The sequence below is a fragment of the Phalacrocorax carbo genome, chromosome 5 (assembly GCF_963921805.1).
Source record: "Phalacrocorax carbo chromosome 5, bPhaCar2.1, whole genome shotgun sequence".
NCBI lineage: Eukaryota > Metazoa > Chordata > Aves > Suliformes > Phalacrocoracidae > Phalacrocorax > Phalacrocorax carbo.
In genome coordinates, this window is record NC_087517.1 from 53,606,859 (window position 1) to 53,631,824 (window position 24,966).

Genomic DNA, 24,966 nt, shown 5'->3' on the forward strand with positions numbered 1-24,966 from the left:
GTTTGAGAAAAATAATCTAGCATTTACATGAAACCATTACCTTCCAGATGCTACATTTGGGACTTTTATACACTCTCTTGATTCTTTTCTGCCAAATTCTGTTCCAAGGGTAAAAACAGATTCAATCCTAGCAAAAGGGGTACATGAGCGTGTCTATTTCTTCTGGAAGTACTTGAGATTCAACCAGTTTCTCTGGGATGTTTCACCTATGATTAGATTTCCCTTCCCTCCTTTTACTTTAGCAGCTGGCATGATGTCCGTTGTTCTAACTGTTCTCCCTCTTCTTTCTTTCCTGTTTTGCTCCATGTTTCCAAATATAGAGGAGAAGCCCAGAATAAAGTAAGTACGAAGCGCAGAGAGTATAAAAGCCCTGGGATCATTTTCCTGATCTAGCAGAAGCCCTTAGATTGTCTATTAGGCAAAAGGCCAGCTGTTCCTGCATGCCTTTCCAGGATATCTGCTTCTGCCAGAGGATACCTTAGCAGTAGTTACTGGCCAAAGTCTTAAGACTAGTTCCTGATAGAGTCAGAGGACTCGTGAATTGTCCAAGATACAGTCATCTCACAGTACGCTAAGGTATAGGCAACTCAACACTAAGTCCTTTGTGAGAAGCCACCGCTGGGAAACTACTCATCCATCCAGGATCACTGACAGTAGGAAGGATGGCAAATGTTGTGCTTAACTAAGGCTTCCTATGCACCTTCTTGCTCTGGGCCCCAGCGTCTTCCCTTCCCGCTCTGCCAGCTGCCCAGAAAGAAGCATGCAACACTGTGCCAACAGCCTTGCAGGCCAACGTCTTTCTGTGTGGTAGGGAATAACCATAAGCTTTGGGAATGAAAAGGGCTTTTAGGGGTAACTCCCTTCCCTGCACGACCTTCCATGAAGGACAATGGTCCTTAGTGCTATTCTGGAGTATGTTTCCATTGACTTGCTCTTTCACCCCTCTGTATCTCCATCAATATTTCTCCTTGTCAGCATCATTCCTCAGGGCAGGACAGGTAAGGACGTGTTATTTAAAAAGCTGCCTGCTTTTTCAGATGAAAATCCTTTTTTTTCTTTTTTCCACCCATTGCAGACTAACTGCTCCTAAAATACCAGAGGGTGAGAAGGTAGATTTTGATGTAAGTATTCCTGAGACTGCGTTTGTCTGTCTGTACCTGAGCTATACATGTGTGCAAACCCACATAACTCCTCCTGTATTGGATACTGCTGTGGATAAAGTCAAGAAAGAAGTATGGATGTTTTGCTCAGTGAAAGGCTACTCTCTGCACCCTGACGCTCTCTGGATACATTTGTTGCTAATGGGACTAAGCTAAAATGTTAATTCGTGTATTTATTTTTTTCCTTGAATCTTTGAAGCCAATAGATGAAGAAAGGAGAAAGTAAGTGTTTTAGGAGCTCTCAGATCCCCTGTCCCATTGTTGTAAATGGTTTAAAAGTTGCAGGTTGAAATAAAGCAGGCCTACACTCATCTGTTGCCGAGAAACACTACCTAAAATGACAACAGAATTTTAATAATAAACAGAGATCCAAATACCTTCCTAGAAAGTTGATAGAAAAATGAAGAAACTCTAGTGTTGAAAATCTCCACAGAAACATCTGCTTTGCCCAAAAATGCAGGAATATTTTCTAGGTAAGATTCATATTCTAAAGTGAAGAGGAGGCAGCTAAGCATATGCAAAGAGGAGGCAGCTAAGCAAAGTCAGGGATGAAATATGGTATAAGGGAATAGATGTGGATTCTGTTCCGTTCTGGGCTCCTGACTGTCACCTGAATGAGTCTTGACTGTCTCTGACCTGCATCAACAGCCATTTAAGCTAATGCCATAGATTTCCATGGGTATCTGCAGACAATTTCTGCTTTTGTTTCTCTGTGTAGGCAGGGTGTTAGGAATGTGCAGGGCATGTTCTTAGAGCAATATGGGCTGGCTTAATGCATTTTCCTGCTCTTCTAGGACATCCAAAAGAAAAGGCAGAACAAAGACCTGATTGAACTGCAGGCCTTGATTGACAGCCACTTTGAAGCCAGGAGAAAGGAAGAGGAAGAGCTGGTTGCCCTCAAGGAGAGGATTGTGAGTTCTTGTACTGCCATTTCCCTGTACTAGATTGAGAGATCCTCTATAGATGTGAAGTTGAATCCATTAGTCCACTGTCAGAGCTTGGCAGAAAGCTGTATTGCCATATACAGAAGTAACTGCTCAAGTCACCACCAAAAGGCTTCTTCCCACATCTGTCCCCTCTCTCAGCCTCTTGTTTTACACCTGGGAATTGCACATGAGACCCTTCTGCATGTTCTGGCAAGGGAGTAGGTGGCTCACTCTCTATGAACCAAAGGTCTCAGTGGTGGGGCATAATACTAGAGGTAGATGAAGCCACAATGATGACTCGATGACTCAATGACTCTGCCACTGCTTCTTGCAGGAGAAGCGCAGAGCTGAAAGAGCAGAGCAACAGAGAATCCGGGCTGAGAAGGAGAAGGAGCGTCAGGCAAGGCTTGCAGTAAGTGTCTTTGCATCTCTCTCCTTGTCTCAGCATTAAATGCAAGGAGATCTCCAGAGATAGAATAAAACTACAGGTTCTGCCTGTCTCAGACCAGAGAAGAAATTATCACCCTGTTAAATCAAGGGCAGGAAACAGCAGTTGCCAATTCTCATGAACACACTTATCTGATTATATTCCCTGCAGTGACACTTGCTGCTGGGGAAGCTGTGAGTCTCCCCTAGAGTAACTTGCTTCTGTGTGTCACACTCCACAGGAGGAAAAGGCACGGAGAGAGGAAGAAGATGCCAAGAGAAAAGCTGAGGATGATCTCAAGAAAAAGAAGGCTCTGTCCTCCATGGGTGCCACATACAGCAGCTATCTGGCTAAGGTAAAAAGCATGGATTGGTGGAAGAAATACAGAAGCGTTAAACCAAGGGTTTAACTGGGAAAAGTCTTTATTACATGTTGAGAAAACAGGTCTCCTTTCCTTCTTCTGGATCCCTAGCAGCTTGCCTTACATGCTCTGTCACTGAAATAATTTCATTCAGCCTGAATGTCTGCAGTCTGACATTAATTGTTCTGAAAATAGGCTGATCAGAAGAGAGGGAAGAAGCAAACAGCTAGAGAGACGAAGAAGAAGGTCCTGGCAGAGAGGCGCAAGCCCTTGAACATCGACCACCTTAATGAAGACAAGCTGAGGTAACATGCTTATCCTAACTTACTGATACTTGGTCTTACTGTCCTGGAGTCTTCTCTAGTGAAAGACTGAGGTAGAGGAGAGGCCTCTCCTTGAAATTCATCAGGGACAGTGTAAGTTTTGCCTTTCCTTGATCTGGAGAATGGAGGGGAAATGGGGATGTGGGGAGTTGTTGAAATGGTTTGGTAGCCATCTAGTCATGTTCCTGGCATAGCTCCATTAGCCTCTCCTGCTAACTAGGATTAGTCATTTACAGGACTGGCTATAGACTTTAAACCCAGCTCAGAGATTAGTTGAACATACCTACAGATTAGTATCTGTAGCATTCCCAGAGGTGAGCTAAGCTGCTAAGGTATGAGTAAAGGTCTCCACAGAGGCTGGAGAGGCTTGGGATCTGAGTGTTCTGGTGCAGAGCCATCATCAGATGATAGTCTGGACTCCACACATTGGAATTTACACATGATTGAAAGATGAGGTTGGCTCACCTCAGCTCTGAAACAGATGAGACTGCAATGGCAGCTGCTCTGCTCATCTGAGTGGTCTTCAGAGTCCTCCTTCCTTGTTGTCTGATTACCCTAGACTCTTTTTCTTTCATGAAGAGCTAGGGGGAAAATTAAATCTGTAGGAAATATGTTAGTCTATGACACATGCAAGAGTGCAAGTCTAAAGGGTTCTCAGGTGAGAAAGTGAGAAAAGTGTGACCTTGAAAAAAATATTTCAGAGGATGGAAAGGGTTTGCAGGAAGATGTGTAAGCTGCATTAAATAAAATGTAAAAAGCCTCATTACTAGTCATGTGAAAATGGTATAAAATATATGATGTGATGTGTTTCTCCCTTCTTCCTTTCCCTGTAAACACACAGGGACAAGGCTAAGGAACTGTGGGACTGGTTATACCACCTGGAGACTGAAAAGTATGATTTTACAGAGCAGATCAAGAGGAAAAAATATGAGGTGAGTTGAGAAGCCATTTTGCTAATGGCACTAGGTCCAAAATATAAAGATCTCTGTGACTCCTCTGGCAAAAGCCACATGGTGACATCATTTGGGTCTTCAATACCCTTCTGCAATATTTAAGCAGCAAACTTGGAACTGTATTCCCCTAACATACATACTTGTCTGGATTTCACATTGTAGGCTGAAATTGGATAGACCATTCTCAAGGTTTTCAGTGCCCTGTGGAAAGGCAATCCCAACAGAAAATGGATGCTCTACCCTCTGCCCAAACACCTCTTTCATTCCTGTTTATCTATAGGTAACTGTGGCCTGAAAAATCAGTAACTCAATTCGCTCATCTCCATTGCAGAGTAATATTTTTAAACCCATCTTTGATTTCACACTCGAATGTTGTAAATTTTATTCCCATCCCAGACAAATTCCCAGTGCACTGAGCTCTCTGGAGTCACCAAAACCTGTCTCTAGACAGGAGCATCTGACTAAAGTGTCATATGGTAACAGAAAGTGGACGTGTTTCCTTCACAGTCATAGGACAGGTCTGCACTCACCTACATCAGGTTTCAGTGGCTGAGAAATCCTACTGGATCTCACTCTGTCTCACTCTCCTTTTAATTCCCAATCACACAGTCACACACTGACAAAGAATGAGCAACACCAATGTAACTATCTCAATCTCTCTTAGATTTTAACAATGCGTTGCAGGCTGCAGGAGCTTTCCAAGTTGTAAGTACAATGAACTTGCCTGTGTAACAGCAGCAGCAAAGGCTACCAAATGCATGAGCCTGCAGCATGGTCAGAGGCCAGGTGCCAGACAGAAACTGGCACTTGGCTCCAAGTGCAGAGAGAAAAGAGAAAACTGGATCTTGTGTCTCTCACTTCCTTTTTCTCTCCCCTTCCATTCTTTGAAAAGAGATGAAGCAGAAAAGAGGGAGAAGACATTCTTTCTTAGCAAAAGAGTCAGGGTCTAACAAGGATATGGCTAAAGAACAGAGCATGCAGCCCTCTCAGACCATCTCTAAAATAATTCCTTATCCAAACCTCTGGTATTATGTGCGTGGGTGAGTCACCCTGATCCACCTGGGATACACACAGAAGCTTAGGGATCCGTGTGTAATAGCTTGGAATTCACAGAAAATAATGGTATGGGGTTTGGAAAGATTCTCCACCTTGTGGCCACATGCTTATCCAGATCCAAAATATTGGAGTGGGCTAGCTTAAGGACAACAGGCCAAATGGGTGTGGGACAACAGGAATTACGGCAGTGCCAGGGGAGACATACATGCTATGGTAATGAAACCTCTGCATAAACAGAGAGATGGATGGCTGCTGCTGAAAAGCAAGGAGAGAAAGTACAAACAATGAACAAAATAGAAGGAAAATGCACAGCTGAGATGGGAGAAGAAAAGTGGAAGGAAAAAGGGAAAATGATAGGAAAAAAATGAGGAAAAATGTAAATGAAAACAGCAAAGGGAATGAAGGCAATGCAAGCAAGGATGCAAGGCAGAGACAAAGGAAGGAACTGGGACACACAGGAGTGGAGCTGTTCTTTAGCTCTAGTGTCTGTTGCTCTTTGGTGCTTCATTGGAGAGTGAGTGTTATAGTCATTATCACAAGGTTACCAGTGAAGGTAAGTGTTAAGTCCTTGGGTCAAACTGAAGACAGCTGGTTCTCCTCCACACTTGGGGAAAACAGTTGCAAAAAATAATATAGACTCCTTTTGCAGATATTGAATCTTCCATGAGTAAGTACAAAAGCAGCTGATCTGCTGATCTTTCCTTCCTTGTGTTGTCCTGTTCCTGCTAATGTTTCAGTCTCTTATTTTGTTTCTGTCTGCCATGGAAAGACACAAGCCAGGAAATACCGGTTGTTGGGCCAATCTGAATGCATGACATTTTTTTCTTCTTTCGTATGTGGGGAATGCCAAGTGCCACTTTAAATATACAAATGTTGGGTCATCAGTTCTTGGACCTGCAGAGCCAATGGAGAACCTCGAACTACACCAAAAGCAGAAGCAAAGCATACCTCTTGGCAGGCGCATTTTTCCGTCCCAGGAAAACTAGATGTAGAACCTTGACTTGGTTACAAATGAGAAGGTGAAGGGGCAAAAGAGGGTTCTCTATCACACCCTAGTTCCTGTGGGCTTTCCCAGTATCTAAGCTGGAAAAGTCCCAGGATTTCAGTAGTGAGTCCAAGGCTATAGACCAGGACTGAGGTGCTAAGTCAGGTCATAAGGTGCTCATCCTGTGCAAGGTAGGTGTTTGCTTTCCCATGCATCAGGTTGAAATATGCAGTTTACCTATGGCTAAACAGAGAGACCTTCTGTCTTGTAGGACAGACTCTTCAGTGACTTGCAGTCATCAACAGAGCTTGGGAAGGTGTTCAGAGCACCAATTCCAGCCTTTTCCTTTGTGGTTGCTCAAGCTCTTCTTGAACATATTCTTCTTCAGCCCCTTTAAAAGTTGTCTTCTCTTATTAGATGAGTGGCTGGGAAGGTGGTGACTGCTGCAAGCTCCTCACCTCCTGCTCTCCCAATCAACAAAGATACTCCAGCAGAATGTGTGATCCATCTTCCATTCTTGAGGTCCCCATCCAAAGTCCATCAAAGCTCTTTGAGCTTATACACTTCTGAATGTGTAGGAGCAGGGGAAGAGTGAGAAGGTGAGGTTGACACATACAGGTGGATGGGGCCATGCAAGAGCTTTCCAACTGGCCAGGGTGATGTTCATTCTGGTTCACTTGCCTGCAGTTTGACATGTGAGTTCATAGGAGATTATTTTGTATACATAAGAACCCTTCTAATAAGGGTTATAAAATTCTAGCTCTTCTTTCCCTTGACATATGAAATTAGCTTGCAGATTTATTGCCAAGGAGCAACATTTCTCTCCTTCAAGCAAGGGTGAGCTTTTATTTCAAAGGAAGTATAAATCCCTACCATAGGCACCTGCATCCAGCACTTCAGCAGGTAAAACTCCCCTCTTTGTGAGGGAACAAGGTTTCTTTATTTCTGAAAACCCTGGTCATGTATGTTGTTTGCAGATTATCACCTTCAGGAACCGGATTGATCAGGCTCAGAAGCAGTAAGTACCTATATCCCCTTCCTAGCTCCTGGCTTGGGGATATCTTCTCAGTGTTCAATGTAGTTGCTTCAGCCTCAGCACCGACATTTTCTTGTTGCAATGAAATGAGGCTAGAGATGGAAGGGCAACTCCCATCCTGCCTCACATTGAGAAAATGAAGGGGAAACTGAAGTGAACGTAACAGCTAACAAGAAAAAAATCATGTTTCTTCACATCATGTCTGCAAAATCTCCATCTGCTTATTGCTGGGGTTTTCAAACACCTGACTGAGGTGCTTTGAATACTTGAGGGAATACAACCCTTGTTTACAAAAGGTAAACAAGTGGTTGCTAAGATGATAAGGAATGGCATGTAACAAGACTAACATCATGGGATTACTGTTGTGAGTTCTTTTTACTCATTATTTCTCTCCCACTTTCCTTCCCCACAAGACTTCTATTTCATTAGATTTTTTGAGTTGTCTTATATGTTTAACTATTCTATGTGTTACAGTGAACTGACGAGAGTCCAGGGCTTGACAAAGCCTGGGGGCTAGGGCATGTAGAAAATTAACAGACACAGAGAAGAAACTGCAGGGAAGCAAGGGAGGAGAGCTCTGCAGTGGCGGGATTTGGTCTTCACTGTGCTTCTGTATCTTCTTAGCAAAGTCATAGTAGGAATGAAGTGGTGGCCTTTGGTGTCATCTTTGGACGACAGCAGTGACCAGATACTGCCTTCCCACTTCCCCAGGCCACCCCGCCTTATCAGATGAATGCAAAACTGGAGGCTCAGTTGTCTGTAGATGCCAAACATAAGGCTTGACCTTCCCATGGTATTTTCTGTACAGAGCTGTAGGCTGATAAACCTCAGCAGAATGTGCAGCTGCAGAAGGATGCCACGGTTTGTCTGGGTGTTGCCGTTCTTCTGAGGGGCACTATCACACCACCCACAACACAGAGTACCATTACTGCATGCTTGTTCCCCCAATAGGCATGGTATTCTCTCAGGGTGTCATTTGAAAAGGTTGCACTGAGAAGCCCACAGCTCGTAAGATTTCTGTGTACTTAAATTTCTATCCACACTAGACTGTATCATTCCAAAGTAATGTCTGCTAATGTGTTACACAAGGATCAAGTGATCCTTTTGCTTCAGACTTTATTAAGTCTCCTTAAGCACACTCTAAATATTAGGCATAAGATCAAACATCACAGGCGCTTATGGAGATAAAAGGACTCTGTCTTCGTTTAAGGAGCTACGCAGTTCCTATACTAGGTTTTGAACCTGCAGAAAGGCTGGCAAAAGGGACGCTGACATGAATTTAAGACAAGCAGAAAATGCTCTGCACTTTCTCATATAAAAGGTCAATTTTTCAAATAGACCAAGTCTAACTTGGTAAAAAGGTAAAGTATCCACGGCGTGTACATCTGTGTCACTGTGCTACATCCTTTCATAACTATGGCTAGTGCTCTTGAACCAATCCCTGGGGCAGCACCACAAAATTCTCCCTAGATGTGTGATCCACATTTTCTTCTATTCCCTGGAGGAATGAGTGGTTCTGAAGGCGCCTCTGTTGATAGCAAGGCCTCACCACCTTGTGCTTGGCCCCCAACCCCATGCTCTACCATGTCAAAGAGCTGCCCAGTTTGCATATGCTTTGGTTCAAGAAGCTGCCTCATCATCATGTGTGTGAGATTGGAAGGTCTGGTGGTGTGCTGAGCTCCAAAAGCCAAGGTGCTGCCTATGGGAGCCAGTGCAGAATCTAACCTGACTAACTTCATGCCTGGCCCCTCTCTGACTCCAGGCATGCCTGCTTCTCAGTCAGAAGGTAAGTGGCTTGCATGTAGGATTGCCCTTCTGTGTGCAAGAAGATACTATTTGGAGAGAATTAGCCTCAGGTGCTTTGTGTGGGGAGTGTAGCTGGACTGCTCCCCACACATACCACCAGCAAGATGAGGATACTGATATGAGGTGAAGCCTAAAAAAAGTTGTTTGGACTGTTTTGGAGGCTCTTGCTCTCATGATATAAGGCATAAGCCACTCTGCCTTTGCTAGAGCAAAGCAATTCTTAGTTGTATTTAAACTATTGCTGAGCTTTTTGCCTCCACTACTAGATGTCTGGAGCATCTGGGGAATTTGACCTCCCTGATAATGAGGAAATTTTCTCCAGAAACAGCTCTAAACCCTAAAATCCAGATCATAGCAGACTTGAATTCAGAAAACATCAAGTCTGTGGCTGGATAGGCCTGTTGTTTAGTTTTGAGACCACCTGGACTTCTGTCCTGATAATGCAGGAATCTGGAAGGGTACACCTTTTTCTGGCATGCACATCCTGGCCTTTCACTAAGAGCCTAAGGAGGAATCTCCTTCCACAACATCAAAAATATTTTTCTCAGGGTGTGCGCTATGGCAGGTGTACCAGCATGTGAGAATTGAAAGCAGCTCGATCCTAATCAGAGAGTCAGGAATGTGCAGTGGTCACAAAGCTCCACCGTTTCCATCACACTGACACGTTTTTCGTTCCTTTTGTATTGTAGCAGCAAGAAGGCAGGAGCCAAGGGCAAGGTTGGTGGGCGCTGGAAGTAAAGAAGCAGGCAGTATGGCCCTTAGTGGCATGCCGAATCCCTGCTGGTCTCCTCTTATTTCCTTCACCAATCACCTGTGTTCCCAAGCCTCAATGATAACAAAAATCGCAACATCAGCCTGGGTTGGCTATTGCTGCTGCTTTTCTTCTTTCCCTTCCTGGAGGGGTCTGGTGGCTTCCTCAGTCAAAAGGAAGCAGGTTCCCTGTGAAACTGAGATGACTCCTTGCTGGCATCTTCAATTCTTGCTGAGCATGTCCTTTATCCTCCTTATACCAGCCCTACGCTGTCCTGTAGATTGCTGTGTACAAATCTCTGGATTTTGTAAATAAAGCATGACCAGTACCTACTCCAATGACAGGTCTCTGGAATGGTGTTTCATACGTTATTTAATGGCATCCCATTTTGCAAGAATTCGGGAGTTGGTCCAAATCTTTATTTCTATCATTTGATTCAGCTCTGTGCCTAGGAACAAGGCTCAGTATGACCAACAAACACCCAGGATCTGAGGGCTGTTTTACAACCACCATACAGGCAGATATCAAAAGCAGACTCTTCTGGAGGAGCTCATAATCTTGATGCCAAATGTCGTTGAAACTGACTTAAAAGTTTGAGTGATTACGGGAAGGGAATCAAAGAATCGGGAATAAAGGAACAAATCCGTAGAAGTGGTAGTTTTCGGCACACAGTATTTTTTAAATGCAGACAAGCCATAGTACACTATAGAGAATGTTTCGTTCAAATATTAAATTAAAATGTTTATTGAGGCCATTAACCTACATATAATATTAAAGCCCAATAGTGAGTGTGAATTACTTGCTGAATTCAGTGTAGATGTCAAAACACAAATGGCTGTTACTAAATTTGGGACATGAGCTATTCTGTAGGGCTTGTTGTCTTTGCCAACCCTTGAAATGCCCAAATGCCCTGTTGGAGGGAAGGCCACTAGGGATGGTGGTTCTCCCCTGTTTCTAAACTTTGGGCTGTTTCTGCCACCTACAATCACAGTCTGTCTCTCTTAAACCATGCTGTGGCATCATAGATTCATTAGAGTGGTTTCAGCGGGAAGGGACGTTCGAAGATGGTCTAGCCCAAGCCCCCTGCCGTGGGCAGGGGCATCTTTCACCAGATCAGGTTGCTCAAAGTCCCATCCAACCACATCTTGAGCACTTCCAGTGTGATGGACCATCCACAGTTTCTCTGGGAAACCTGACCCAGTGTCCCACCACCCTCATCGTAAGAAGTTTCTTCCTTATGTCCAATCAAAACCCACCCTCTTTCAGTTTAATGCTGTTGCCCCTTGTCCTGTCACAACAGGCCTTGTAAAAAGTCTCTGGCTTGCTTATAAACCCCTTTCATATATTGAAAGGCTGCAATAAGGTCTACCCAGAGCCTTCTCCAGGCTGAACAACCCCAGCTCTCTCAGCCTGTCCTCACACGGGAGGTGTCCCAGCCCTCCCACTGTTTTCGTGGCCCTTCTCTGGACCCAAACAGGCCCATGGCTGTCTTGTACTGGGGACCCCCAAGCTGGGCCCAGCACCCCTCCTGGGGTCTGAGCAGAGCAGATAAGGAGAACCACCTCCCTCCTGTAACCATGAGGAAACCACTGTGTGAAATGCAGCCAAGACTGAAAATTCCCGCTGAGACGCCCTTTTGCAGGTGCCTCCTCCTCCCCCACCCCGCTTTGTGGCTCCTCTGGGGAACTCTTCCCTGCCTCAAGACCCTGTGTGTGTCCCCAGGTGGGCCCCGACGCGTGCTGTGGTTGACGGGGCCGCTGGGTGAGGGGGTCAGGCCCCCCCCCCGTCTGCTCCACCGCCCCTTCTCACACCCACCCCCCGGCTCCGCCGCGCTCCTCCACTCCAGCAGGAGGCGGGAGCTGTCGCCACCGCCCCGCCGGGAGCCGCTCTCGCCCAGCGCCGCTTCCGGGCCGGGCCTCGGTTATGGCGGCGGGCGCCAGGAAGGCCGTGTGAGCAGGGCAGGCCGGGCCGCGGCGGGGGGCAGCCGGGCGGGCTCGGCTCGGCTCGGCTCGGGGTGGTGGCGGGGGGTGCCGGCCGGTCGATCAGTGGTGTTGTCTCCCCGCAGGTACCCGCTGTTCCAGCGGGGCGGCCCGCAGCTGCGGATCTTCCGGCCCAACTTCTTCATGCTGGCTGTGCGGCCCGGCGTGCCGCAGCCCGAGGACACCGTCCAGTTCCGCGTCTCCATGGAGTGAGTGCAGGGCCGGCGGGGGAACGGGGCACGGCGTAGGCCCCGCGGCGGGAGCCGTCATGGGTCTAGGCTCGCCCCGCCCGGGCAAGGGCTCGGCGCCGCCCGGGAGGGGGCCCCACCGCTTCTGCTGCACCACAGCTCTTCTCCCCGCCCAGTGCCAGGCGTCCCGGCACACTGCCTCTTGTCACCTGGGCTGCAGCTTGTCTGGTTCGCTAAGGGGTGGGAAGGCGAGGTGCCAGATAGCGCCCTTTGGGTTGGGAGATGGGGCTTCTGCATCAGGGAGACCTTCTAGAGCACTCCGAAGGCACTAATTTAAATACGAGCTTTGTTTGGCTTCTCTTTTTGAGCGTTAGTGAGGCTCAGCCTTCCCAGGGACAGGTTTAGGAAGAAAGAAGTGCTTATGAAAATGATCTGGAGGAAACAAGGTGATGTCCAGATATTTGTCAAGACTCTCTCATCCTGACCGATCTGGTTGCACACATGAAAGCCCACAAGCCTATGGCAGGTCTGGAAAAGATCAGAAAATGTTATTCAGGAGATTAGAAAGGATTCTCAGCTTGGGCAGTGAGAAAACCTACCCATACTTGCTGAATACAGAATATATCTGGGGTTTTGACTGTTGAGGCTATGGAGGATTAAATATTTGTCATTGTTACAATTTATGGATAATGAATTGCTGTAGCAGTATGTGATCTATGCTGAGTTTATACTTTTGTGCAGTAAAGTTACCTTGGTTAAAAGGAGATGTATTTATTCCAGCAACCAGTCTAGAAATACTTTGTTTTACTTTATTTAAATATTTATACTTTACCTTCTTTCTTTCCCCAAAATGTTTTTGCATTGCCTAGAATGACAAAAGTGGATATCAAGAATTACCTTGAGAAAATATACAATGTGCCGGTAGCTGCTGTGAGGACCAGGATTCAGTATGGTAAGTGCAGCTGAGTTATCCAAAGGAATGAATACGGCATCCCTGTGCAGCCAGGATGGACTTTTCCTCTCAAAAGCTCTATTAGATTTCAATAAACTTTGGTTCCAGGTGCTTAGCTGGTGACGTCTGTCAGCTTAGTTGTTTATTTGTCCCTTCAAATGAGTATGCACCACATCATATTTGAATTCTTTGATTAGATTATGACATAAGTTTAGTTTTAAAAAGTAAAATCTGAATTTAAAAAGACTTATCATCTTGACAGTTACCCAGCTTGTGCTATATGCTTTCGTAAGTACCATTTCTCCTTGAAGACCAGTGGGTGTCTCATTTCAGAAGGAACTGCTTCATGTGTTTTAATAAAATTAGTAATTAAACTTAATTTCAGCCATAGCCTTTTTTTTAAAAAAATGCATGAGTTGAGACTACCTGGCATGCACACAGAGGAGGTGTATGGTCTATCAAAAGGCAAAGTTTGTAGAGCAAAGAAAGATACTCTATTAGACCAGTAGATAATGTCAGAAAAACATCTTGACAAACTTTCAAATTTTTATGACCTGTCATTACCACATTTCTGCTACAAGCTTGTATGTTTCCACTCACGGTGTTTCTCCCCTGTGCCAACCCTAGAAAAATAAACCCACCAACAGAGAACCAACCCAAGAGAAAAGAAAAAGTGTTTCTAGTTTTTTTTGCTGAACTCATGACTTGGAGCAGAGGGACCCACCTCTAACTGAAATAAGCTAAATTTATGTAAGGTCACATTTATATATGAATGCTTCCTTCCCCAGAGCTTCTCTGACTGCAGTTCGGACGCAGTGCAGAGTCAGGAATAAAAGTTTCATGTTATTTACCTTTTTGATCACTAGCCAGTGCATTTATCAAATGGCGAGCGACTTGTTGGGTAGGACATCTTTGATGGCTGGGTTTTAATTTTTTCATGCAGTGACTCTAGCAAAGGAATTGATAGATGTGTTTATAATAGTAAGAATAGGGATGATTTTATAAAAAGCAATAGGAAAAAAGCTGTAATAGTGAAAAAATGGAGAATGAAAGAAAAAGCTTCAAAATGAGGTTGTAAAACTTGGAACGTATAAAAGAAGAAAAAATAGATAATCTGTAATATGTTTATGTGAAAAATAGAATTGAAGTCTTGCATACAAAACACAGAAAATTCCAAACAGCACTGAAGAATATTCATGCTTGTCCTTATAACCATTTTGTCCCCCACTGCTAGGGGAAGTCATGGTAGAATGTATGTATTCAGGGATAAAAGAAGAAAGGGGGTTAGAATGTCTAATAATTAGAGAGCTTTAATGTCTGACTAACATGCAGGAAATAATTTTAACTTCTCACTCAGCTGTGACCGGCATACTTACAGCATCTCAACCTTCTGCATTTTTTTGTTTTTATTGTGGAGTGTAATTTCCTGGTGTGTAAACACTAGATCCAGCTCATTAGCTGGGTAGTAAAAATTGACAAGTTTGAAGCTGTTTAGTGGTTGCTTTCTCCTTATCTTCCTGAAGCTGTTGATGTTGGGAGGACAGTTTGTCACTCTGGCTCCCTACTCAGGAGACTTACCTCCTTGCTTCTTTGGAAACTTTGTGTGTGATATGAAGGCATAATGGCTGTCAGAGGCCTGAGCCCAGGGATGCCTCGGTTCCCTACTTGTAAATGAGGAGAGTAGTGCCTACCAGTTTAAGTAGTAATTGTGTAATATAGTAATTATGCAATTTAGCCTGTAATTACTGTATTAATTGTGATACTGTGTTGGTACTGAAGAAGGAGTATTCATCTTAACAATAAATCACGTCCCCCCTTCAGCTTGGCCTTGCTTTGGTGAACTTGGAAGTCTTGAGAAGAAGTAAAAGGTGGGACTCTCTTAATTTCTGCAGGTGCAAACAACAAGAGGAATCACAAGAATCAGAGAGTGAAGAAGCCAGATTACAAGGTTGCCTACGTACAGCTGGTGAGTTGACATGGATGCTTGTGGGGAAAGAGGAAGGGACTGTTAACCAGCTAAGCTGGAAGTAATGTTCAGTGAATTCTCCGGTTGGCTGAATGACATTTTCTTCAATACATTCCAGAATAGATAAAGATATTTAAATGACTTAGTCTAAAAATCAAATTCAAACAAGTGGTTAGTTTTCAAGTCCTGTGTTTGCCTGAGGTCTGTAAGTAAGTTATGGTCTGATGTCATATAGTGCTGCTTTGCCAGCGGGTTTCATGTTGACCCTGTACTCTGTGTGCTGGAAAGTTCGTGACTTGTGTGGTTGATTGCTGACATGTCCAGTAAGTGAAAGAATATATTGTAAGGATAGGGAACTTATTATTAAAGCTTTTTGGATTTCAGAGAAGACTAAGGCATATTCCTTGGAGAGCTTTTAGTCATGTCTAACAAGCACACTTTGTGGCTAAACTGGGTTCTGAAATGTATATTGGTTGCCCAGTGGAAAAGGAGCTTCATGATGTTATGAATTTCTTTCATAACAGGAACATATTATAGTTTAGACTTCTTTTGGGCTTACCTGTTGCTATGTAAAAAAGAAATGCAACCAGTGATAGAAAACCCCTTCACATACCAAAATTACATTAAAGGAATGCTATTTATGGTTGTAAAACCATAAGCTCAAAATTGCTGTTGGCAACACAACCTCAGTGTTACTCCATCCTAGGACAAGGATTCAGTGTGGGGAACACTGTGACCTTAAAGACTGCATAAGACTTCATATGGTCTTGGGGTCAAACTAAAGAGGCATAGACAATGGGAAATCTGATTATTTTCTTCAATTTTCAAAGTTTAAGTGTGCTTAGAAGCCCATTCTGGGAAGGGGAGTGGAAAGAAAAGTGAGGAGAGTATGTTTTTTCTAGACAGTTCTTACCTTTGAAAGAACAATATAAAATACAATGTTAATGGAAAGTAACAGGGTTGTATTTAGATGAGGGCTAACCTTGATTTACTGTGCTAAGGTTAAAGGCAACCTCATCTCCATGAGGACTTTACATTAAGATGACTAAAACCACATTCCTTTTCCAAGGAAGTCTCTGCTTTGGTGGGCAAATTCTTCCTCCTGTATTATATGTGCTAGGTTTTGTCTGCAAGAGATCAGGTATGAGCAATTCATTAAGAACACAGCTGAGGAATTGAATCCCAGGAGTGTGTTGTATCTTACAAGTTGCTTTCTCTGAGTGTTGTTCCTTAGCAGGTAATAGCAAGCACTTTCCATTGTCACAGCCTCTTGCTAGTGGCTTCCTTGTTTTTAGACTAATTTCCCAAGATGAAGCAGACCTGGATCTTTAGCGAACTGTGGTCAGTTCTCAAATTTTATTTCACTGTGTTTAATGCAGTCTTGTTTCTTTTGTTTGTTTGTTTGTTTTTTTTTTTTCCTGAGTTGAGGTAGTTTGCAACCTATAGATACTCAGGGAAGGAGTGGGAAGCAAAAGGCTGCTGTTCTGTGGAGCAAGCCACTCATTTAAGGCAGTGCCTTTGTGCATTTATTTGACATCAAATCTCTGAACCTAGAATAGTTGCCATTACCTTAAGAGCAGCTCCACGGTGGAGAGGAGAATTACCCAAATTAGCTTGGTACTAGAGGCAGTAACTCTGGTCATTCCATCAACCTCTCACTGTGTCTGCTGGGCAAATCAGCCCGCACAGAGGCCTGTGATAGCATGGCTGAGGACTGCTCTTGGTACATGAGACTGCAAGTGTCCCTTACTGTGTTGCCCTATACTATAGTATCATCATAAGTTTTTAAAGAATTCCATGTTTTCTGTCAGACTCATGAACAGGGTCAGAGGACCACCTTTTGGTGTCGTATATCATCCCAAGTGAGGGAATCCTGACCATTTACTGAACTCTTGTCAGCTTGATCCTTTCCCCTCACCTTATTCCTAGTCTCTTTACTCTCTCTTTATCTATTGTTGCTGGTGTCTGTTAATCCCTTTAACATTTAGGTTTGTCCTTTTTTTTTTTTTTTTTTCCTTTTGTTCTTTGCTTTTCATCACTAGCTCTGGTGTCTCAGACAATGAGCTCCCAGTTCTGTGTTCACACCAGCTTTGAACATTGGGTGAGGCCATAAACCCAGTGTCATTTTTGAAACTGAAGGGTTTGCCTTCATTCTCATTCATGGTGTGATTCAGGCCATAACAGGCTCCATGCAGTCCATTCTTAATAACTGCCTAATTTAGGAAAGTCTTTGGTAACCACTGTAAAATCCTTATTTTAATGAGAATTAGTTTGCATCTGTCGTGAGTCAGAGTAGCTGGGCTTTCCCACCATTTTTACCAGCTGTGTTTTCTTTCATTAATCCAGTTTCAAGTTAAAACTGGAAAAGTAAGGATGTGTTTTTGGAAGGTCTTGGGTTGATCTTTGTATTGCCCACTAGGTGGAAGTATTGCTCTTTCCAGCATGACTTGGTAGCGGCTGTGGTGTGGTTTACCTGAATGAAACTGAATATATTCTCATGACAGGTTCCCTTCCCTGCTTCATAAAACATCACTTTATGTGTCCCAGTGCAACGTAAATATCCATTAACTTACTGCAAGTGTCTCAAAGGTGGGAGCTGTATGAAGTTATAGTCGGCATACCCTTAGGTGTCAGATTAATGCCCCAGCTGTTCCACATGTAAGAATTCTTGTCCTTTCTTTTCCAAATACTATTTCTTGGAGATTCAGAGCTGTTTACTTTATTCTCAGGCTGTAACTGGACAAATACATGATCTGTCCAAGCATAATATTTTCACACTAAAAAAATACCTCAAATCATAGAAGGCTGTGGATCAACAATATCTTGCCATTCCAGAGCCTGTCTGCCTTTTTTCCCCCTTTTGGAACGTGGTGAGAAGGGTTTAACTTAGAGACTTAGGACCCTGGGTATCAAATGCTACCTTTTAAAACACTTTAATTTTTTAAATTAAAACCAAAACTATATATCTTTGCAGAGCAGATAAAATGAATGTAATACAGCAACCTTTCTTCTTGCTCCAAAACAGTTATAATAATCCTAATGTTATTAAAAAAAAAAAAAAGAGGAAAAGACATTGGGAAGCTTTACAATTGCATCGACATCAGGGAAATTAAAAAAACCAACAACATCCCCTCCTCCTCCTTCAGTATTCTCACTGGTTTAACTTAACAGGTGTTAGCACCCGTGGGAGCACAACTGTAGACAAGCCTCTGGAATCCAGACCTATTTTTAATTAAACCTGTTTTGAGAAATCTAATGATGATGGCTGTAAAAAGGAGTTTGACCTTGTCAACATGAGGACTAACACCTATTTAGCTGCATGAATGATGGCACTAGTGGGAACATTTTTGCAAATGCTTTCTCCTCAAACCCTGTTTAGAGTGTCTGGTACATTCATAGTAATTAACCCGTTTGCACATCAGATGTGACAGCAGTTTGCTTTTGACATGTAGTGAATTCAGAGGAATCTTGGATGCTCTGTATGCTGTGTGGATTTTTGAAGTCTCTTTCTGTGCTGTTTTGCCATATGTTTTAACATCGGATGTTACCGCTGCAATAGTAGGAGAATTGTTCAAATGCACTGGATTATTAAACTTAGCTGCATTTGCTGCTACTGCTGGACTGAATCCCGTGCTGTTGGGAGTCCAACTTTTTTTTAGTTAATGATAGTATAAACATCACTTTTCTCCTAATTCTGAAGGACAGTAGTAAGTGCTTCAGTTATCTAAATAATCAGAAGATCTCACAGTTGTTTACATGATCAGTGTTTGCTGCGTCATTCCTACATAATTATATCTGTGCTGACCTTCCATTCCTAAACTTTTCAAGGGACACAAAGGTCAGAGAAGTATAAGTGAGTTTGTGCCGGATAATCCTTCCAGCAATTTTCTGACATGAGGCTCAGCAGTGGGAAGGCAAACACTTGACTTCATAGGTCTAATTATGGTCACTTAACCTCTCATTAAAATGAATGGAGGCAATTTGTACCACTCAATGTGATAACTCCTTATACAGACTCAGAGAAAAAGGTGTGTTTTCAGCCTTTCTGACGGAAAAAGGCTTGAGATCTAAGGGGAAAACACATGTTTGATGTTTAGGTCACTTTTTATCTTGAAGGATGTTAGCATTTAACAAATGAATCCTCATAAGACCTTGCATATAAATCAGTTTTACATTTGGGTAATGATGAAGCAAGGATTAGAGTTGCGCAGGAATAGAAGTTTAATGGCTCCCGTTTCTGTAATCTAAACACTGGGCCACACATCTCACTTGTCCATAGTCTTAGAATTTGTAGGAAAAAGGGAGGTCTCTGGGAAGACCCTAAATTAAGAATAGCAATGCATAAAATCATCATGTTGCCTTTATTTTTTAGGTGTTTCAATACTGCCTGCCTTGTTTTGTTTGTGTGTTTTTTTTGTTGTTGTTTTTTTTTTTTTTTAACATTATAAGGTCTCACTTAGATGTAAGAGCCTGTGGTGGTAGAGCTTATTCTGACAAACTCCAGAGTATCAGTGTATCACCTCATATTGGTGAAAAAGTTCTTTTGCTGGCAGTGCAGCATCCAGCTCCAAGACAGACTAAATTATCTGAGCAAAATGATTTTTTTTTTTGCCAGTCTCTGTCTTTTTTACAGGATTTTCTTTTGGTACAGCTGTGTCAGGTGGGAAGGTGTTCTTTTCTCCCTCTTTCTTTGTCCTTCTAATTGAGGTAATTATGCTGGCAGAAGTTCTAAAGCAGGGCTATGTCCTAACCTTTTTAGAGGCTTATGTGAATTTTAATAATTCAGTAATTATAAGGATGACCTTGGTTAAGTGGCTTGCAAAAGGTAAAACAGTGAACAAATGCAAGGTTTAGGAATAAGCCAAAATTTTGCTTTCTGGTTGATTATGCCAGCATGTCATGTTCTAGCAGTTTGCAGGCTGTTGAACTTGGTAGAAATTTAGTAGTTTGCTTTATTTCAGTTAGGATTTAATTCTGAGGATGCGTTTATCATATGCTTGTCAAATGGTTGCTATATAGCAGGGAAAACTTTTACAAAGAAAAGGTGTAAGAAGACGTTGTACTGCATAAAGGAGTGACTATCCCTCCATTCCTTTGGTAGGCCTTTTTTTGAGAAGGTGGCATATGATCTTGAACCTCAGTAGCCTCTGGCATCATGTGGAAGATGCACTGAATGTAAATATGCCTGGACAGATTCATAATCCTTTATGTAAGTTGATGCCTTTTGGTATTTCTGAAATATTGAAATGCCTAAGATAGAGGCTTCTTCTGAAAACTAGCTACTGAGCATGCACAACAGCTATTTTTCATACAGCTTTCATCACTTCAGAGTCTTACAGTGCAGTCTTACTGGATAGTATTGTTACTTAAGATTTATCAACCTTCAGTTCTCAGGGTGTAATGTCGTGGCTGTTTTGGATCGTGTCTGGCTGCCAGCCAAAATCAGAATTTCTTCACAAAACAAGAGCTGGAAAAAGCCAGCTTGTCTGTGCTGATTTTGATTTATTAAAGTACTCCAGATACAGATTGACATTTTCAGCTCAATATTTGTCTTTTACCAGCTTTGAAATGGGAACCATGAGCACCTTGATTAAAAAGCTGAAAGGTTTGTCTGGTTTTGCTACAGCCTCTGTGCATATCTTTTTTGGTTTTTTCTCCTCCTCTTTTTAAAATAGAAACTGTTTTGCAATGCTTAGTGAATTACCATGCATGTTGTTAGTATGCTTTAGGGACAGCTTTCCTTCATTCTCCAATAAGGGAAGTGCATTGGTGCTGGAATCATACCAGAATGGAAGTGCTGCATAACAAGAACAGTCCCTTACTACACTGTTACCAATATAAATAGTTCTCAAATTTTCAGTGTAGGTGGTATGCCTACCATGTTAGCCTGAATTGTTTTCTTGCTTGTTTAACTAAAATGGCTTCCTCTCTAGGGCAGACGAGTCCTTAGAATTGGCCCCGTCTGTTCTATAGGTACCACGGGGCTGAGTGACCTGCCTGCAGTGCAGTTAAAACACAGTAATTTTTTTTGTAATGTAAACCAATTCTTTCCCAAATGCTTCAGTGTGCTAAAATCATGGGCAGTGCTTGGTCTCAAGGGTGCTTGCTGCTGATCCTACTACAGGAAGAGTTTCAGTAGGCTACAGCTTTGGAATTGCTCAAGGACATTGATAAGGCCAGTTTCTGTGCCTTGAAATGGAACTATGCTTTAGTTGTCATAGGACAGCTATTATAAGCATACCTGTTGGTAATTTGAAGGTACAAAAGAGTTGAAACCCCAGAGTATACACTGTGAAAAGGAAAACCTTGATTTGTTCCAGCTGATCTTATCCAGGCTAGAATCGAGGACAGAGCAACGTACACAGCAGCTCCCTTGTTGTTTTTGTAGTATGGTCAGGCTCTTAGGAAACCCCCAAGAAGTATGCACTACAAAAACAACCAGAGCATTGCTGGGTATGAGTTGATAATTCCTAGATTCTAGTCTGGATAAGATCAACTGGGATAAGTCATGTTTTTTTTTTCCAAAGTGTATGCATAAGGTTTAAATTCTTTCACACCTGTAAATTACCAGGTTGAGTGTATATGGCTAAATGAAACATAGCATGTATTCAGCTGGGTCGGGGGCATGGTGAAGGTTGTTTTTTTTTTTTTTTTAATTATGTCACGTTTTTGATCCTGAAATGGAGTATAGGTAGCTGTGTTGTGGAAGGTTCCTTTCATGTCCTTTGTGGAACCATTTCATAAATGGGCCTCCTGATTGATTGTATTTAGTGCACAAATGTAAAGAGTGTCTAATCTGAAACACGAACCCCAACCCCACCCCCCAAAAAAAAACCCCAAACAAAAAAACCCTACCAAAACCCAAACCTGTCTTCATCTGAAGCAATTAAATGCTTTTGATGAGACTTCTGTATGTGGTATTCTGTCAAAGAAGTTAATGTACGGTAAGGTTTGTAAGTATTTCAGAGAGTAATTTTAGAGTTGTTGAGCTATCAGTTATGAGTTTTATTATGCAAAGTCCCATATGGAAGGGCTGATATTGTTGAGTTTAATGAAGTTGTGCTCAGTGCAAACCACTAAAAAGTAAGTAGATAATATTAATGGGATAGAACATTTCCACAGAATAATGTTTTCCTGCTGTTAGATAAAAACCAGAGACCAAGCAAATATTTATTTTCCAAGTGGGAGACATAGATCTGATGATGATGTTTCACTAAAATGACTTGTCTGTTAGGCAGAATGACTGATGCAGATGTAATCACTTTAATCTCGTCAGTGATGTATTAGATTGTTCCCACTGTAATTGTTTTACACTATAGTCTTTATTCCTGTTGATAAGAGACCGCTAATATCTGTTACTCCGTATTCCCACATTATGCCCTACAGTAACAGCCGCTAGAACTGTTCTCTCTTGTACTTAGGTGAGATCTAAACAACTATAACCACTACCCATATCCTGAGTGTTAAAATAATGAATGTCTACTCTACCACGTATTTCCCCAGTGATGTTACTTCAACAAAATCACTTATTTTCCTCATCTTGCTTTTACTGTATGACTCATACAACATCTCTGAGCTGGTTCAAAGTCTTTGAAGAGGTGTCCATCTCCTGACCATTAATCTGTAAAAAAAAAAAAAAAAAAGTTGGTGTCTTAATTAGCACACAAAAGAGGAGAGGCTGAAAGTTAGCTTTTTTGGTGGGGGGAGGGATATATGTATATTTTGGGGTGGGGGTGGAAAGAGATCTTGGGGAGGTAAGAGGTGCCATTTTGCACTAGCTGAAACTTCAGGGTGGTCTTTCATTGTAAGTATATGCATCATAGCTACTGCAGAAAGGCTGGAATGTCTCTCTGACCATTTGTTTTCTCTTTAGGGCCAAGGACAAACCTTTCAGTTTCCCAACCTATTCCCAGAGAAAGAACAAGACACTGAAACTCGCTCTTTTGATGACTTCAAGAATAAATACATGGAGAGAGAGAAGCAGAGGCAGAAAGGTGACCCCAAACGAGGTGGAGTCCCCGACTGGTTTGGATTTTGATGCAACAAGCCAGCTGCCTTTCTTAGGCTCAGAGGGATTTTGATCAGCAGAACTTGCACTCTTCCCTTTTTGTAATGACTGAATGTTTATTCTTGAGCAGCCCTTGCTAGCATGTCTTTTTTCCTGGCTGTTTGTGCATGACTAGAACAAAATGGCCCTAAAGAAATAAAAAGGTAAAATAAATCTGACTGCATCAGGTCTTTCCTGTGGACTCTTTCTAAAATGTGGAAATGCTTGTTTATGACCGTGAGAGTGTCATTGTGCTTACCTTCTTCCTGCTTCTATGGGTTGTTTTGAGTAGAGGTAGGAGGCATTTCATTTCCTGGGATAAGTGCAGTTTGCATTGAATAGAATGTGGAAAAGTCAAGATAGGTCAGTCAGAGGTGGACATGAAGGTGTAGATAACAAGACTACAGGCTCAGGGTGTAGGGTTCCCTTATTGTCAGTTATGGTGTCCTACTATCCTGTGAATTGCCTTGCTTGCAGAGCAGCCCCTCCCCCCCCCCCCCCTTTCCTGGAGATGTGCGTATGATCTGATTAGACTCCTTTGTTAATGATTTTGTGGCATTTTGGAGAGCGCGTTTATTGGATAGGCTTGTGACTGGGCATGTGCGCATTTGATCCCCAGAAGCATCAAGGAATGGTTAACGGGGGTGCACAAACTTTACTTGCTGTTGTGCAGTGCAGGTAGTTGCCTTCTGTGGCCAGCCTGCCCTAGGAATGTTTACTGGCATGGCTGTGCTAGTATTCCTTCTGTCTGCAGCTACCTTGCAGTGCTGGCAAGAGTCCTATGTGGACACAGTTGTACTGGCATAGAAGTGCTTCTGCTGGTGTGGGCTGTTTTGTGCTCAGGACTAATAAAAAGACTCTTTTTACTTTTTCTGGTGCAACTCCCTCTACTCCCAAGTTGCCGATGCTAGGGCAGCGACAGAACTTTTCTAGGCCTTTAGGGCTGCCACGTTAATTTTTCATTTCTTGGCTCTGTGGCTGCTCCTCCTTGCTTTGATGAGGATATTTCCTCTTTGTCAAGTAATGTGCTCTGCTGGTGTGTCAGAAACAGTGGGCGAAAAGGAGGATGGGGAAGGACTTCACCACAGATAGAGAGAAGGATGTATTTCTGCAGGCCATTAGCTAGAGCACCAGCACATGCAGGGTTAAACATATGGCTAATGTTTCCTCAGCTTTTGAATCCTGCCACTTGGAGCAATTGGCAGTGTAGTGAATGAGCCCATGGTGCTCTCCTTTATTGTTCTGTGTCTGAACTTCTTGTTTGGACAGCTAGCAAGATGTTTACAAGGAAACAGCTGTTCCCCAGAGAGGCAATCCAAGTAGGATTTTATGCACCCCCTTCTGTTCATTAGTCGCCTCTTCCCCTTGCTACTTCCCTTCTGCATGGCAGTCTATCTCCTTCTGTGGTTTGTTGCTTACAACCCTGGTGACTCTCCCACCCCACCCGTTGTCGGTTTTCCAAGGGGGATCATGCATGATGATTTAAGTTAGCTGGTGCTTAAACAGAGAGATGCTCTCTGGGAGGAGAAAGATAAGGGAGGATTTGCTACTCCTAGCCTGCTGGCAGTTACAATAGTAGATGTGGAAAAATACTGAGTTCACTGAAAGCAGTTCTTATGTTTGGCATATCTGCAAAGCCAACACTTCCAGAGTTTTGTAGTGACATGTGAAACTCCAGGTTAAATTAGGAGCTGGCCTGCAGTTTTAAAGGATGACTGAATTTGTCTAGATGCAAGGGTCTTCCCTCTGCTGTATGCTGTCTCCCCCCTACTCCCTTCTTTTTTAATGTATTTTTTTACCGGGATGTTTCTCAAACTCCCAGCTCAGTGTGGAGCTGATGCATATCAGGGCTGGGGCTTTGTTCCTGCAGTATAATGTTACGGAGTTTGCTATTTTTTCTTCAGTTTCCTTTGTGGTTATCTCAAATATACATAACCCCATCTTCACCATGGTGAAGGTAAAATGAAAGGAATTCATGTAGTGCTGCCATATATCTTCCTAACTGGTTGGTCAGCATTGAGCAAGCAAAGAGGTATGTGATAGTTCTGGA

At 42.9% G+C, this 24,966-nt stretch overlaps 2 protein-coding genes across 5 annotated transcripts in view; both read left to right on the forward strand.

Annotated features, from left to right (window-relative positions):
• The window catches only part of TNNT3 (troponin T3, fast skeletal type), a 31,604-nt gene extending 21,482 nt beyond the window's left edge, over positions 1 to 10,122 (forward strand). For 3 of the 4 annotated variants that reach the window (XM_064452513.1, XM_064452514.1, XM_064452515.1), the window contains 9 exons: positions 321 to 339; positions 1,076 to 1,121; positions 1,955 to 2,071; positions 2,421 to 2,498; positions 2,755 to 2,868; positions 3,070 to 3,179; positions 4,039 to 4,129; positions 4,815 to 4,855; positions 9,723 to 10,122. In XM_064452513.1, the coding sequence (XP_064308583.1) occupies positions 321 to 339; positions 1,076 to 1,121; positions 1,955 to 2,071; positions 2,421 to 2,498; positions 2,755 to 2,868; positions 3,070 to 3,179; positions 4,039 to 4,129; positions 4,815 to 4,855; positions 9,723 to 9,771 (665 nt within the window). In that variant the 3' untranslated portion in view covers positions 9,772 to 10,122. Of the gene's footprint in view, positions 1 to 320; positions 340 to 1,075; positions 1,122 to 1,954; positions 2,072 to 2,420; positions 2,499 to 2,754; positions 2,869 to 3,069; positions 3,180 to 4,038; positions 4,130 to 4,814; positions 4,856 to 7,168; positions 7,210 to 9,722 lie in introns of all 4 variants that reach the window. The other variant, XM_064452512.1, reaches the window with a different exon arrangement.
• A 1,478-nt stretch (positions 10,123 to 11,600) lies between these two features.
• MRPL23 (mitochondrial ribosomal protein L23) lies at positions 11,601 to 23,100 on the forward strand. The gene is made up of 5 exons (XM_064452516.1): positions 11,601 to 11,733; positions 11,850 to 11,972; positions 12,821 to 12,903; positions 14,796 to 14,869; positions 22,743 to 23,100. The coding sequence occupies exons 1-5, from the start codon at positions 11,708 to 11,710 to the stop codon at positions 22,905 to 22,907; spliced, it is 471 nt and encodes a 156-aa protein (XP_064308586.1). The 5' UTR covers positions 11,601 to 11,707; the 3' UTR covers positions 22,908 to 23,100.
• Positions 23,101 to 24,966: the final 1,866 nt, after the last annotated feature.